Raw genomic sequence first — 16,471 nt, forward strand, 5'->3', positions numbered from 1 at the left:
ATAACAATAATACTTAATATCTTCTTTAACAACTCCACATTAATATTTTCTCTTTTTATATCTCCTCCTTTCTTCTGTTTTTATTGCCGTTGATAAAATACATTTCATATAAAAAAATATTCAGTTTCTTCTTTATCCTTAATCTGTCCATTTCCGCACATTCTAATATTTTCTTTTCTCACTGTGTAGTCTTATATCTATTCAACACATACCATAAACATATAAAACATTCTTTTAAAAAAAACATTTATTGGTTCAGTTGAAAACAAATCAGAATCTGAGCTTCTGGAAAAACCAGTTGTTTTTGCCTGTCTTGTATCTTTTTCCAAATTTCATTTTAGCCTCTCGCCGCGATCTCTAAATACCTCCTTGTTGACAATGGTTTTGTCCAGGGGAATATCAACAGAGTACCAACAGAGTACAACAAGTGGTTGTAATTGTAAACTTTAACAAAGGACTTGATTTTGGACCTTTTAGCAATCTTCTTCTTTGCCCATACTGGCTGTTACTTTGCGTGGGTAACAATTGAGATCTGCCACCAAGGCATGGCTGTATGTTCTTAACAATAACAGCTTTGCGTCCAGAATAGCATCCAGCCAAAACAAGAACGACCTTCCCAGGTTTCATAAACTTGCCCATCTCGAAGGTATTTCGCCTAAAAGATGAAAACATTCTTATAAAGGTGACAATAATTTTCCATTTAACCTCAATAGTAGAAGGCAAGGAGTTTTTTAAGCAATAAATGCAACAAAAAAAATAACTTTTACAATCTTAACCCATTTTGCCGGCTGGAGTCATAGAAATGCGTTGTCATTTGAATTGAATCAGACACACACACATCATATGTGCGTGCATTTTTTTTAAAGCCAGAAAACCCCAAAGCACAATGGATATGCTTCAATGTTGAAACTGAAGACAACAATCAAAAGGTCTTTATGGGAAAACACATTTTCCTTTAGCAAACATAGCATAGCTCCAAAAGCAATTGGCACAATACAGAAACACTTTAGAACCAGTCACATGTTAACATTATTATACATTTGGCTTAAATTATGACTAGTCCCACTATAAAAATAACTGGGGGACTCTCTTGTAAATAACTCACATGTTTTCTTAATTACATTCTCCAGGTGCAAAGACATTAAAAGGTTACTCGTCAGCTTCATGTATTTACAGAGCCTCTTTCAGCCAAAGAGTAGGTAAGTCTCTCCTGTGAAACCCCCTATTTAAGAAAAGTTTCAATGGTGGCCTTCCTTGGTGGGAACACTAGGGCTGGTCTGCTCCGGAGGAGGCTTCTATGCCCCTGCATGGCTAACAGCTGTCACCTTAATAGCAATAGCACTTAGACTTAAATACCGTTTCACAGTGCTTCACGGCTCTCTCTAAGCAGTTTACAGCCTCTTGCCCCCAACAATCTGAGTCCTCATTTGACCCACCTCGGAAGGACGGAGGGCTGAGTCAACCTCGAGCCGGTCAGGATCGACTCCTGACTGGGCAGAGTTTGCTTGCAATTCTGTGTTCTAACCGGAAGGAAGGCGGAGGGAGGGCAATAGCAGTAGCCCTTAGACTTATATCCCGCTACACAGTGCTTTCCAACCCTCTTTAAACGGTTTATAGAGTCAGCCTCTTGCCCCCAACCATCTGGGTTCTCATTTGACCCACCTCGGAAGGATGGACGGCTGAGTCAACCTTGAGTCTGGTGAGATTTGAACTGCCAAATTGCAGGCAGCCGGCAATCAGCAGAAGTAGCCCTGCAGTACTGCACTCTAACCACTACGCCACTCAATAAATTAGATGCCATATGCTATTAATGATATCTTGTGTCAGATCTGCCCCAGTCTGATCCCTTGGGAAGAAAAACTCTTGACTTCCATTTCGTTTTAGCGAAAAATACTTTTACTAACCAACCCAACGTCGCCGAGATGTTTTGAGAAACACTGAGTCTTTAGCCTGGTGGTCTTGCGGTTGTAGGGGGTTGTGTGGGTGGATGTTCTGACCAACCTTGTTTGCTGTGGGCTCTTTGTTCAAATGCTGTAGGCCCCGTTTCAAGATTGTCTCCTCTGACAGATTCTAGACATTGGCTTATTATGACTTTGCTGTGAGGGCCCTGGTCAGCTTCTCACACCTTCCCCTGATTCTTTCCCATGCTGAGTTTCCTGTCAGGGTTCCAAATAGCACCCAAACTTAATTCAGAATCCAAGGCAAAGTATTGCTCAAAGTTCCAATTTATTAAGAGAGCCATATTGGCACATCTGGGAAAACCCGAATCTGAAAGCTTCCCTGTTTTCCCCACCTAGTTGAAAAGTTCAAGATCTTGCCCCCCCCCCCCCCCAAGTCCATCACCTGGTCCAACCTCCCACTGCCACGTTGCCCATCCAGTTCTGGTCAGGTGCAGAAGTGCCAAGTCAAAGGATGGACCTTGGCTTTCTAGAAAGAATGTTGTTATGGCTACATATCATCTAACTCCATACAATCCCCCCTCCATTTTCCCACCATAGAAAAGAGCCGAGGTGGCGCGGTGGTTAGGGTGCAGTACTGCAGGCCACTTCAGCTGACTGTGATCTGCAGTTCAGCGGTTCAAATCTCACCGGCTCAAGGTCGACTCAGCCTTCCATCCTTCCGAGGTGGGTGAAATGAGGACCCAGACTGTGGGGGCAAGTTGCTGACTCAATTTGCTAAAAAAAATGTAAACCGCTTAGAGAGGGCTGAAAGCCCTATTAAGCGGTATAGAAGTCTAATTAATAAATAAATTAATAAATAAATAAAATGCATAGCAGAATAATAGAAAGTGTGGCAGGCCAAATATCCAGCAGAAAAGATAGCTGCAGGCCTGACATTTCCTACACAATTGTGGCTGCCTCTTGATTGCAACAAAACTTCCGCGCTTTGATCCTCTGCCTTTTCTCTCTCCTCAGTTCTGCCGACTCGGAGCTGACCTCTCTCTGCCAGTCGGTCCTGGAGGAATTGAACCTCTGCCTTTTCTACCTACCCTCTTCGCCCCACCCGAGCTCCACCACGGAGGAGGAGGAGGAGTGGGAGAACAGCTGCTCCTTCCTGCCAGACCTGCTCATCTTCCGCATGATTGTCATTTGCCTGATGAGCGTCCACAGCCTCAAGAGGGCAGGTAAGGGGCACAGCTGGCAGGTTCAGAGCCAGGAAGCCCTGGGTTCCAGATCACTATCCTCTGGGTTACTGCTGTGTTTCCCGAAAGCAAGACCCTGTCTTATTTTATTTTTTTTACCACCAAAAAAAAAGCACTGTCAGGATTCCAAATAGCATCCAAAATAAAATAAGGCTCCGAGGCAAGAGGTTCTTCAAAGTTCCAATTTATGAAGAGAGCCATGTTGGCACACATCTGAGGAAACCCGAATCTGAAAGCTTCCTGGTTTTCCCCACCCAGTTGAAAGTTCAAGATCTTGCCCCTCACACCCACAAATCCATCCCATGGTCCCATCTCCCACTGCCATGCTGGCATTTCCACCCAACCAGTTCCGGTCAGGTGCAGAGACAAAGGATGACCTTGGTTTTCTAGAAGGAATTTTGTTTTGGCTACACAGCATCTAACTCCATACAATCCCCCCCTCCCATTTTCCCACAACAGAAAAGGCATAGTAGAAAAATAGAAAGCGTGGCAGGCCAAAGATCCATAAAGAATATAGCTGCAGGCCTGACAGTGTCATTTCTTCAGTGTCCTCACATGAAAAGATAGACTTAAATATTTACAAAATGTGAGGGGGGTGTACTCACTTCTGTGATATCCTCTCTATATAAAACCACATGTTATTACAGAATAAGAGAAACAATATCTGTTAAATGTGTGTGTTTGTGTGAAAGCTTCCTGGTTTTCCCCACCCAGTTGAAAGTTCAAGATCTTGCCCCCACACCCACAAATCCATCTCATGGTCCCATCTCCCACTGCCATGCTGGCAGTTCCACCCAACCAGTTCCGGTCAGGTGCAGAGACAAAGGATGACCTTGACTTTCTAAGAAGAACGTCGTTATGGTTACACATCATCCAACTCTATATAATCCCCCCTCCCATTTTCCCACAGTAGAAAGTGTGGCCGGCCTGAAGTCCAAAAGGAAAAGATGGCTTGCAGGTCTTGACAGGCACCAGGTCTTATTTTCGGGGGAGGTTGTCCACTGGGTCACCTCACTTGCGAGCGTCTTTTCGTTGTCAAGAGGCCTTCAGGAACTTCTGCAACTGGCAAGGCTTTCCTGAAGGCCTCTGCAGCCGATAACAGAGCTCCAGATCAGTGGTGGGTTGCAGGCAGTACGCTCGGTATGGTGTACCGGAGTCTGGCTGGAGCACCGGATACCGTTCCGGTACGGTGCTCTGGAGGGCCCACCCACCCGCCCGTATGAGCTTCTTACCGGTCTTTTAAGGCTTTGCGCACGGCACATACAACGCCTGCGCAATGCTCCACTGAGCAGCTGGAGCGTCGTGAAGGTGGCGAAGACGCATGCGCGCGTTCATGTGGATGCCGCCAGGCCCGTCCCAACCGTACCGGTTGGAACAGGATCCGGAACCCACCACTGCTCCGGATCGATCCAGAGCTCTGTTACCGACTGCAGAGGCCTTTAGGAAGGCCTTGCTGGCTGCAGAAGAAATGGGCCAGCAAGGCAGGTGTCGTGGTGTGGGAGGCCTGGCTGCAACTGTCCCAAGATAAGTATTAAGGCAGCTCCAAACTCCCCCCCCCCCAAAAAAAAATTTTTTTCCCACCCTATCTTAATTTTTATCCGTGTATCCCGGAGTTGGTGGGGGTCTTAATTAGGGCTCATTTTGAGTGTAAAAGTCCCACTAGGACTTATTTTGGGGGTAGGTTATGACTGTTGTTGTTTTTACTCTGTCTGTCTTTTGTCCTATCTGTATCCCCCCTTCCTTTGGTTGTTAGCCGCCCCGAGTCCCTCGGGAGTGGGGCGGCATACAAATTAAATAAACATAACAACATAAACAACAGGTCGTATTTGCAGGGAAACACGATATAAGGAAAATTTTCCTTCCACCCGCTCGGGTATTGTCAGTTTCCCCGGAGGAAACCTGCTTGTGGTGGGCTCTCCTGACTCCTCTTCCACATTTACAGGTAGTTCTTGACTAACAAGAATCCACCCAGTGACCATTCAGAGTTTCAGCGGCTATGAAAAAAGGAACCGTTTTTTCACACTTATGCCCATTGCAGCCTCCCCGGGATTGTGTGATCAAAATTCAGAAGCTTGGCAACTGGCTCGTATTTATGATGGTCTTCTGACAAGCCAAGTCAGATTCACTTGGCCACTGGTCCATATTTATGATGTGGTTGGCGATCTTCTGACAAGCAAAATCAACGGGAGGGGGAGCCAGATTCACTTAACAACGGGGCTATTATCGTAACAACCGCAGCAACTCACTTAACAAGTGGGGCAAGAAAGGACATAAAATGGAGCAAAACTCATGTAACATGACTCTCTTAACAGCAAAAATTGGGGCCCAAATTGTGGTCGTAAATCAAGGACTGCCTGTATTGCTAAAAAGTGGTCAGTGCAGCACATAATACCTGTCTTAGGAGATGCTCCATCATCCAGGTGACAGGTGTCCCAAAGGTGCTTTTCCAAAACGTCAATGGACTTCCTTGGTTTTTTTTATTTCCTTGAAATATTTTGCTTTTCATCCCAGAAACTGCTTCAGTTCTGACTTCAGTTCTTCAGAACTGAAGAAGTTTCTTGGATGAGAAGCAAAACGTTTTCAAGGGAAAAGAAAAACACCCCAAAAACTCCAGAAAGAAAGAAAACTCATCAATATTCAGTCCTTAAACCAGTGTTTCTCAACCTTAGCAACTTGAAGATGTCCGGACTTCAACTCCCAGAATTCCCCAGCCAGCATTCGCTGGCTGGGGAATTCTAGGAGTTGAAGTCCGGACATCTTCAAGTTGCCAAGGTTGAGAAACACTGCCTTAAACTTATATCTAATCTATGTAGGAATCTGTTGCTCCATCTTCCCATTTTTTGAATATAAAGGCATTTCAAAACTTGGGAATGTAAGGAATTCCATACATTCATTCCTGCTGTGGTTTAGCTAACATGGGCAGCCAACCTGTTTGCACCGGCTGTGTTCTGACTGGAGCTTCCCAAGAGCCTGAAGCCAACTCCTCAACCCGACAAAAAACCCTTTTATTAATTGACTGTGAATTCTGCTCCTTCACATCCAGCAAAGTCTTTCGAGGGAGGATTTACGGTCACAGACCTTCTCTGGCTTGGAGAGCTGCCAGGCCAATCTCTGCAAAACTTGGCCAGGAGTCTCGGAGAGTCACGAACCAAATAAGCAAACTAATTGTCTCCTGCAAACTCCACTCCCCTTTTCTCCTGTTTTATTTCCTCTGGGAGGGGCCCTTCATCGTCCCCCTGTGGCCTTCCTCCCAAGTCGACCCCTGTTCTTTAGCTGTTCCCTTTGTCTGTTCATTCTGCGCACGCGCACACTGGGAACAGGCTCCAGCTGTTCTTCTGCCCCGCTGATGTCTGACTCTGAAGGCAGCTGATAACTGTCAGACGGCCCTGGCTCCCTCCCTGCCTCCGACACAGAGCCCTCCCCAGAGCCTTCCCCAGACTCCAGGGCTGGCCAGGTTCCTCCCCAACCTCCTCACTGTCTGAGTCTGCTGCCAGCTCCACTGGCCGGCCACAACAGGCTGCTTGATAATAATAGTATGTTAATTGGTTTTAATGTTTGTTCGTTTTTAGCTGTTTTTATTGTAGCTTGTATGTAACTATAAGCCACTCAAGAGTTACCCTGTGGAAGTATGGGTGGCCAAAACATTTTATATAAATGAATCAGTGTTAAAGCAGAACGTGGATTTTTATTTTTTTTAAGTTTGGGCCTCGGTCTTTCGAACTGAGTTGTTGCCTTTCCTGAGTCCAGCTTGTAACTGTGGCTGCTTCTCATTTCCTCTTCAGGCTCCAGGCAGTACAGTGCAGCCATTGCGTTCACCCTAGCGCTCTTTTCACACCTGATTAACCACGTCAACATCCGCCTCCAGGCCGAGCTGGAAGAAGGAGAGAACCCAGTGCCAGCCTTCCAGAACGACGGCACCGGTAAGGACACGGGTTCCCTGGAGAGCTGCCCTTTGGGCGGCTCATCTCTTGATCCTGGGGGCAAAGCAGGTGGGGGGGTCAGACAAGAGCCCTCCCCTCGGCCCAGCCCTTTAGGAGCCATGCACGGAGAAGTTATCAACACATTGCCTAGTTGACCAACAGGTTGTGTTTCTCGGTGCTAAAGGCAACCCATTGGTTTCTTTTCATTAGCTGCCACCTTTATTATAATTTTTATAAATCACTCAAGGCAGAGAATGCATCTACTATATTTTTCAGAGTACAAGATGCATCTCCCCCCCCCCAAAAAAAGAGGGTGAAAATTTGGATGCGTCTTATACACCTAATGTAGCCCCACCCCCACCACAGGCCAAAAACGCCAGGCATGGATGCAGCGATGGCCTGTGGCAACCTCTGCAGCCTAGAGCAGCTGATTGAGGGGTATTCGGGCAGTCCGATCCCCCCGCCAATCAGCTGTGCTGAATCAGGCTGCCGTAAGTGCTGAAGCTGACCTGTCTGGTCAGAGTTTGCAGCAGCAATCACATTCAGAAAGCAGAGTAACTGATTCAGCAGGATTCAAAATAATAATAATATACAATACATTACCAAAAGCAGGTTTTCCAAGGTAGCAGTAAATACAAGCAAAGCACAAGCAGTTTCACTTTCAGTTCTTGGCTAAGCCAGGCTCCTTCCTGTCTCCTTGTTGCTCACACAGCAAATTTCAGAGTCCAAATAGCCCTCATTGGCTGACTTAGTTGCTACGCCTATTCCTTGGTTGATCTTATTACCATGTCCTATTGCAGCCACTCTCCAATGGCTGATCTGTTGCCATGTCCTATTCCAATTCCTGAATATTCTGACAGAGCATTCACAACTTCTGGTGGCAACTTCTGTTCCACGGGTTAATTGTTCTCACTGCCAGGAAGTTTCTCCTCAGTTCTAAGGTTGCTTCTCTCCTTGATTAGTTTCCTTTTGGGAAGGCCAAGAGGGCAGGGTGGGCCTCACTCCGAGGGACGGGATGTTCCAGAGGGAGGACACCAGGGCAGAAAAAGCTCTTCTCCCTGGAGCCCTCGAGCCGGAGTCCTTGACCAACAGGGTCCGTAGCAGGTCCCTTCCGCCAGAATGATTGATGGCTCAGTTGGTGAGGGGAGGGGGGCAAGGTCCATTGTGTCTCTGGGGTTTTGAGCTGCAGCTGCCTTTGGCTCTCCTTGCAGAGGGCCCCGAGGCCCAGGAGACAGCAAACTCAGTCGAGAGAGAAACGGAGACCGACCCGTCCGGCCACCGGGCCCCGGGGGAGCCACGGCAGAACGACAGCCAAAAGGGCAAGAAATACTCCCGCCTCTCTTGCCTGCGCCGTCGCCGCCGGGCCCAGAAGCTGGACGAGAGCGACCTGAGCGAGGGCTTTGACTCAGATTCCAGCCCGGAGTCCACCAAAGCCAGTGGCGCCTCGGAGACGGGCTCCGAGAAGAGCGACGAGGAAGCCGAGGCGGCCTTTGACATGGAGACCGATTCCGACATGAACAGCCAGGAGTCCCGCTCGGATCTGGAGGACATGGAGGAGGAGGAGGCTGAGGCAGAGACCAAAGGGGGAGGCGGGGGCGGCCAGCCTCCAGGTGTCAAGAACGGGACCAGGGGAGTCCCGGAATTTGTGGCAAGCGAAGGGGGTCGGCCGCAGGACTTGAAGACTCCAGGCCTGCCCAAGATTGACCCTCCGGAGCCTGTGGCCAATGGGCCAGGCTCCTTGGGCGGCAGCGAGGCCAGCATCGCCAGCAACCTGCAGGCCATGTCCACACAGCTCTTCCAGACCAAGCGGTGCTTCCGGCTGGCCCCCACCTTCAGCAACGTCCTTCTCAAGCCGGGCTGTGGGCCGCCCGCCCCGAAGGAGGCGGCAGGAGATGGCAAGCCGTGCGTCAATGGGGACGTGGAGAGGTCCATTGCACCTGAACCAGGTGAGCTGCAAAAAGTTGGTTGGGGAAGAGAGAGCCGGCGAGGCAGGGAAAGAAAAGGGAAAGCTGGGTGTCCTCCCCCCCTTCCAGCTTTCGAATGTTTGCAGATTGTGTCTGCACAGGGAAGTCACCTGTTATCTGCTACATTTCTCCATCTTCGCTGATATTTTACACTGTCCCGGGTCAGGTTGGTGTCGGGAGTCAGCACCCGGCCCAGCACCCCAACTGCAGGGGTAGCTGGTGAAGCATTTTAAGGGACATTCGGGGTAATGTCAGGGTTCCCCATAACATCCAAAATTAAATTAGATTCCAAGGCAAAGGATTCCTCAAAGTTCCCATTTATCAAGAGAGCCACGTTGGCACATCTGGGAAAACCCGAATCTGAAAGCTTCCCGGTTGTCCCCACCCAGTTGAAAGTTCACGATCTTGCCCCCCCCCCCCCAAGTCCATCCCATGGTCCATGTTGGCAGTTACACACATGCATTTCCGGTCAGGTGCAGAGGTGCAGAGACAAAGGATGACCTTGGACTTCTAGAAAGAATGTTGTTATGGCTACATATCATCTAACTCCATACAATCCCCCCCTCCCGTTTTCCCACCCTAGAAAAGGCATAGTAGAATAATAGAAAGTGTGGCAGGCTAAAGACCCAAAAGTAAAGATGGCTGCAGGCCTGACCCTGGGTTTATCTGCCTCTCGGGCTGAAAATTCTCAGTATCGGCCCATTATAAAATTGGGCACAAATCTCTAAGACAGTGACGGCGAACCTTTTCAGCACCGGAAAACCGGAATCTGCGGTCATGCGCCTGCCAGCTGGTCTCCGCATCGCTGGAGCACCGGAAACCCGAAGAGTAGCTGGCTGGCGTGCGTATGCCTGTTTTTGCTGTTTTCTGGCCGTTTTGGGGGGGCGTTTTGGGGCCGTTTTCCGACTCTCCAGTGCCCACAAAGAGACCAGCTGGTGACAGTGCTCATACCCATAGAGAGGGCTCTGTGTCACCTCTGGCACCCGTGCCATAGTTTTGCCATCAGGTGTCTTAAGACATCTGTAGATGGATGGGTGTCTCTGACAGGAACTAGTCCTCGATTTACAACGCTTCGTTCAGTGACGACAGCGCTGAGAAAAGTGACTTGCTGTCGTTTTTCATCCTTACCACCTTTGCAGTCTCCCCATGGTCACCTGATCCAAATTCAAATGCCTGGGGACTGACTCACATATATGACTGTTGTTACATCCCAGGTCATGTGATTTTCCCTGTTGCGACTACCTGACAAGCAACGGGGAAACCAGATCCACTTCGTGTGGCTAACATAACTGCAGCGATTCACTTAACAACCATCGTAAAATGGGGCTAAACTCTGTTAACAAATGCCTCACTTATAGCAACAGAAATTTTGGGCTTGATAACGGCCGTAAATTGAGGGCTGCCTGCATTTGGCTTCTGATCCCATAATCCAGTGAGGGTGAACCTTTTCGGCACAGTCGCATGGAAACGTCCCGTGCGCATGTGCGCAGGGCCATGCTCCAGAAAAGCCAAACTTCCAGGTTTTAGCATGTAGTTTTCGGCACTGCCCTATGCGCGGAAAGGACAGCTAATCATCACGCGCTAGAAACCTAGAAGACAAAATGGCAAGGCTGCACGCTCCGGGAGACATGGCTTCATGCGCCACTTTGGGCACGCATTCCACAGGTTCGCCATCGCAGCCATGATCCCTTGGCTGCACACTCCCCGCCATGGAAGGGGGCTGTCCCGCTCTTTTCCAGTCCTGCCGTCCTTTGCCCCTTGCTGAGTTCTCCGACCTCTTGAGGGTTTTAACGATCGGTGGTCTTTCCCTGTTCTGAGACGATGTTTCCGAGTCGGAAGAGAGCATCTCCAGCAGCCGATCCTGCCGGAACGAGCGCTCGCTCCAAGAGAAGCTGGAAATTATAAGTGGCGAAGGGTTGCTGCCGACGGTCAAGGTGTTCCTGGACTGGCTGAGGACAAACACTGACCTCATCATCATGTGCGCGCAGGTGAGTGGCTCTCGGCTCCTGCAGAAGCCTCTCTTCCCCTCTCTTTGGCCGCCTTGGGTTCTAATGTCCCTAAGGTGATTTTTCTCAAGAGGCAACTGGACTTTCTGGTTTTTCTCTGAAGACGTTTCGCTTCTCATCCAAGAAGCTTCTTCAGCTCTGACTGGATGGTGGGGAAGGGAAGGATTGATTCTCCTTGCAGATAGCTGGTCATTTGCATCCTTTTAAAATTGTCATTGAGGCCACGGAGGTTTCTCTGTGTCCTCAGAGTTTCCTGAGTAGAGTAAATGGTTCCCATAGTCTGCAGTTTTTTTCATTTTTTAAAAACATAAATATCATCCTTGCACCATTTCTACATCGCATCCATTATACTCCTTTTATCCATACATATATGCCTTTATATATCAATATTTATACGTATATATCTATTTTTATACATTTTCATCTACATATAGTTATTTATACTTATATTTCTTTTATTCCTATTCTCTTTCCATGTACATATTTCTATACAATACATCTCATATCCTTCTATGTACATACATTTTTCTTATGCTTCTTATTCAGTACTATTTTATATACAATCTATCTTACATTTCCCTCCCCCCTCTTGTTAATTCTGCGGTTTTGTGATTATTTTCTAATTTCTTAATCTCCCCCCCCCCCCTATTGCTTTCTTATTCTTTGTATCTTTCCTCTAGCCATTTGTACCATAAATTCCATACTTTTCCATACTCTTTGCCTTTTATTTCTTTTGTGAATCTGTCCATTTCCTTTGGGCTTTCTCTCTTTCAGGAGCAGCTCTGGGTTAAAAGCCACATTATTGGGGGCCATGAAGGACCTCCCAATAATTCGATGCTCTGGCCCAGGGGTCCCCAAACTTGGCAACTTTAAGACTTTTAGACTTCAGCTTGGCTGGAGAATTCTGGGAGTTGAAGTTCACAAGTCTTAAAAGTTGCCATGTTTGAAGACCTCTGCTCTAGCATTCGGAAGAAACAAACCTCGCGGTTGAAGCAAAGACTTGGAACGCCTTGCTGAGACCTCTAAAGCCCCTGGAGGGGGGGGGGGTCCTCCAATATCTAAACTTCCCTGTTTTTTGTGTCCCACCTTCTCTCCTTGCAGAGTTCCCAGAGTTTATGGAATCGGCTTTCGGTCCTCCTGAACCTGCTTCCTTCAATGGCAGATCTGCAAGATTCAGGTAACCCTTGTGTGAAATTCTCTTTTTCTTCTTTCATTATTTCTCTCCCCCACCCTCCCCTCTGAATATGTATGTGAGAAAAATATCCCAGATATATTTTCTACATATCAAAAAAATGGCCAAGGAGACTATGATCAAAAAGCATCTAGTTTATTACACTTGCGCAAGTGGATTCCCACACAAATGAGAATAACTTACAAGGTACATAGGCGCACCTTATATGTTCTGACCCCCATCTTGTTCATTCAGAAACGACAGCCACACACAGCTTACAAAGGAATGTCTTTATCAATCCCGGCTCGAGCTGGCTGCGAGCCCAAAATAAACACAGATAAAAGGCTCTGGCAAAAAGTCTTCACTCAAACTGATATCAAACAGAATTACATAAATCAAGACACTTATCCAAATGCTTCTTCTCGATGATTGCAAACAAACAGACTTGACTAGAACAGGAATGGAACGGAATGGAACGAACGAACGTTGACTTCTGCCACCAGGGCGTGGCACCATCAGTCATTTTATCTGCAGGAGGAGATCCTAACAAGCCACAGCTGCTCTTTGCATGCATCCCGAAACCACTCACAGGAGGTTTCTGCTGAGTCACAACACTTATATATTCAAAACGATGTATCAAATGTCTCATAACCTGGATACAAAAATACAGTTGCGTGCAAAAAGTACAATGTGAAAAATACATGGAAATTCCCCAAATGTTCCGAAAAAGGTACAGGTAAATTCCAGTAACACAAGTGTTCAGAAAGGCCCAAAAGACCTCGCTTTCCCAGAACTAAACAGTAAGATCCTTACCGGCTTCCTGCAAAACATCTCTTGTTCCAACCCATCAGGCTATTTCCGGTCAGATCACTGTAATTTTCTGATTTTGCTCCAAGCGGTGATTTTCTAGAGTAACTTTCTGGCTAGTCAGATATTCAAGATGGAGTGTATCGGGTTCCTCAAATAACCTCAACCAATTTACCCAAATAACTAGGATTTCATCCCTATTCTCACAATGTATTTGCCTGTGTGTGTTGTGACCTGCCCTTCTCAGAAGCAAGAGACTTCCCCCACAAAGGGGGGAAAAAAACCCTCTTTATTCACACCTTGGGAATTAACGTATTTTTCGGACTATAAGACGCACCGTTGTATAAGACGCACCAAGATTTTGAAGAGGCACCCTGCAGGCTTCAGCAGGGCTGAGGGAAGGCAAAAAAGCCTCCGTCTTTGGGAAAAATGGTCCGTTTTTCCACAAAAATGGAATGCGGTGGCGGGGCTTCGGGAGGCCAAAAATGTCTCTATTTGGTGTATAAGACACACCAACATTTCCACGCTCTTTTAGGGGGGAAACATGCGTCATACTCCAAAAAATAGGGTAATTGCCTTCCCCAACATAGAGGCAAGAGTCCCGCATGACGTTAATTGAAGCAATAGTCTTTATCAGCTCGTTATGATCAATGCAAGGCTGTGAGCTCCCGCAAATGAAGTCAGTTCAAACAGAGAAATAGACAAACCTCAGTTCTGAAAGGGAATCTTTGTCGCACAAAACACACACACACACACACAGTACAGACTTTCCAGAAATGGTGACGTGGTTGTCTGTGACAACCACACCACTCCCCTTTCCTCCTATTTATTCCCCAGTCAGTGTCAGCGTCTGTTTTTGCTTCCCGAGCTGGCTCCTTGTCCTCCATTGTTCACCTCTCCTATCTGCTCTGCGCATACACGCATCTGCAACAGGTCCCAGCTGTTCCTCCTCACTCGCTTCTGACTCCAAAGTCAGCTGCCTCTTCTCTGGTGGCTGGGAAATGCCAGACGGCTCTGCCTCTCTGTGTCCGACGCAGAATGAATGAAACTATTAAAATTCAGAATTAAAAAGGGCCCCAGAAAGGCTTCAGGTTTTTCCTCCCTCTAGGCTCTGTGGTTGATGGACTCCCTTCATATAAAAAATGTGTCAACTCATAACGTTGCCATGGTGAGGAAAAAGGTGGGGGAGCTCATTCCACGCATACTTTCGGCTAGAGTCAGAGTAGTGCACCTCTTTGGAGAATGTGATTGATGACACAGATTGAGGGGAGGGAAGGAACGGGTGAAGTTCAGCTATAATTCAAATGAAGCTCAGATGTGACTGCAATAAGGTCTTGCCAAAACGGTGCTCCTAATAAATGATTGGTTTGCTTTTGAAACTTGGCTCGATGTTCAGGAATTAATGAGGGCATCTTTCGGAAACTTGACAGAATGATTGCAGGAACTGGGCCTGGCTAGTCTAGGCAAGAGAAGGACCAGGGGAGACAGGAGAGCATCTTCCAATAATTGAGGGGCTGCCACAGAGAGGAGGAAGGGGGTCAAGCTATTCGCCAAAGCACATGGAGGCAGGATGAGGAACAACGGATGGAAACTGATCAAGGAGAGATTCAACCTAGAAATGAAACATTTTTTGACAGTGAGAACAATCAACCAAAGGAACAGAAGTTGCCTTCGGAAGTTGTGGGAGCTTCATCCCTGGAGGCTTTCAAGAAGAGATTGGACTGCCCTCTGTCAGAAATGGTGTAGGGTCTCCTGCTTGGGCAGGGGGTTGCCTAGATCAGTGTTTTTCAACCTTGGCAACTTGAAGATGTCCGGACTTCAACTCCCAGAATCCCCCAGCCAGCATTCGCTGGCTGGGGAATTCTGGGAGTTGAAGTCCGGACATCTTCAAGTTGCCAAGGTTGAAAAACACTGGCCTAGATGACCTACAAGGTCCCTTCCAACTCTGTTAATCTGTTCCTCTATTCTTGTCGCAGGGTTGTTTCTCTCCAGCGAAGTGAAGAGCATGTTGTCGGGCTGCGAACTTCCCGACTTGAACACTTGCCTGCTCCTGCCAGAAGACGTGGCTCTCCGCAACCTGCCCCCCTTGAAGAGCGCGCACAAGAGGTTTAACTTCGAGCAGGACCGGCCTGTCCTTACCGAAGTGGAGGAGGTGATGGAGATTTCTTTTTTTTAAAGAAAAAACACCCAAAGAGTTGGATGTGGGTTGAGTTGAGGACTACAATAGCAATAGCGCTTAAGACTTATATACCCCTTTGCAGCCCTCTCTAAGCAGTTTACGGAGTCAGTCTCTTGGCCCCAACAATCCTCATTTTTCCCACCTCGGAAGGATGGAAGGCTGAGTCAGCCTTGAGCTGGTCAGGATCGAACTTCTGATTGTGGGCAGGGTTAGCCTGCAATTCTGTATTCTAACCACTGCACCACCACAGCTCTTGTGGTTACTTCCACTGCCTGTCCGTCCATCCTCTCCCTCCCAGCCCAGCTTCTTCTGCAGTCTTCTCCTTGGCTTGACTCCCCCCCTACCTTCTCCTCTTCCCCACAGTCCGTAGTTCGCATCTGTTGCATCCGAAGCTTCGGCCATTTCATCACCCGTCTGCAAGGCAGCATCCTGCAGTACAACTCCGAAGTGGGGATCTTCATCAGCATCGCGCAGTCGGAGCAGGACGGCTTGGTGCAGCAGGCCCAGGCACAGTTCCGCATGGTGAGGCCAAGGGGGGGGGGGGTTGGTAGAAACCAAGGCTGGGGGCGGATACTGGTGTGGGCAGAAGGACTAGCTGACCAGTGCTCCCATCTTCCCCGTAACTAGTCACAACCATTGGCGGCCTCCTCCTCCTCCTCCTGGTATCGAGGGAGACGGTCAGTTCAATTCCCTCATCCGTTGATTTTTAAAAGGAGGCATCTCTTTGGGGTTTGTGAAAAGATTGGAAACTATGGGGTATGTGGTGAAATTGAGAGGGGTGATAGCAATAGCAATACCACATAGACTTATATCCCGCTTCACAGTGCTTTACAGTCTCTCTTTAAGCGGTTTACAGAATCAGCTTCTTGTCCCCCTTGAGCCAGTCAGGATCGAACTGCTGACAGTGGGCAGTGTTAGCCTGCAATCCTTCATTCTAACAGGAAGAAAAGAAGGAAGGAAGGAAGGAAGGAATAGCCCTTAGACTTATATACCACTTTATAGTACTTTCCAGCCCCCTCTAAGCGGTTTACAGAGTCAGCCTCTTGCCCCCAACAATCTGGGTCCTCGTTTTACCCACCTCGGAAGGACGGAAGGCTGAGTCAACCATGAGCTGGTCAGGATCAAACTGCTGGCTGTAGGCAGAGTTAGCCTGCAATACTGCATTCTAACCACTGGGAGGGAGGGAGGGAAGGAAGGAAGGAAGGAAGGAAGGAAGGAAGGAAGGAAGGAAGGGCAATAGCAAAAGCACTTAGACTTATATCCTACTTCACAGTGCTTTACA

At 47.9% G+C, this 16,471-nt stretch overlaps 1 protein-coding gene and 1 pseudogene across 1 annotated transcript in view; one reads left to right on the top strand and one right to left on the bottom strand.

The window, feature by feature from the left end:
• SMG5 (SMG5 nonsense mediated mRNA decay factor) overlaps window positions 1–16,471 on the top strand; it is a 50,807-nt gene that overhangs the window by 21,170 nt on the left and 13,166 nt on the right. Inside the window, exons 9-16 of the mRNA XM_087705363.1 lie at window positions 1,131–1,199; window positions 2,916–3,124; window positions 6,925–7,062; window positions 8,274–9,008; window positions 10,845–11,014; window positions 12,134–12,209; window positions 14,987–15,162; window positions 15,553–15,711. Of these exons, the coding sequence (XP_087561489.1) occupies window positions 1,131–1,199; window positions 2,916–3,124; window positions 6,925–7,062; window positions 8,274–9,008; window positions 10,845–11,014; window positions 12,134–12,209; window positions 14,987–15,162; window positions 15,553–15,711 (1,732 nt within the window). The remainder of the gene's footprint in view (window positions 1–1,130; window positions 1,200–2,915; window positions 3,125–6,924; window positions 7,063–8,273; window positions 9,009–10,844; window positions 11,015–12,133; window positions 12,210–14,986; window positions 15,163–15,552; window positions 15,712–16,471) is intronic.
• LOC106551876 (large ribosomal subunit protein eL27 pseudogene) lies at window positions 200–1,019 on the bottom strand (annotated as a pseudogene).

The sequence above is a fragment of the Thamnophis sirtalis genome, unplaced genomic scaffold, assembly GCF_051295495.1.
Source record: "Thamnophis sirtalis isolate CommonGarterSnake01/CBP01778 unplaced genomic scaffold, rThaSir2_p1.2 scaffold_2, whole genome shotgun sequence".
Lineage (NCBI taxonomy): Eukaryota > Metazoa > Chordata > Lepidosauria > Squamata > Natricidae > Thamnophis > Thamnophis sirtalis.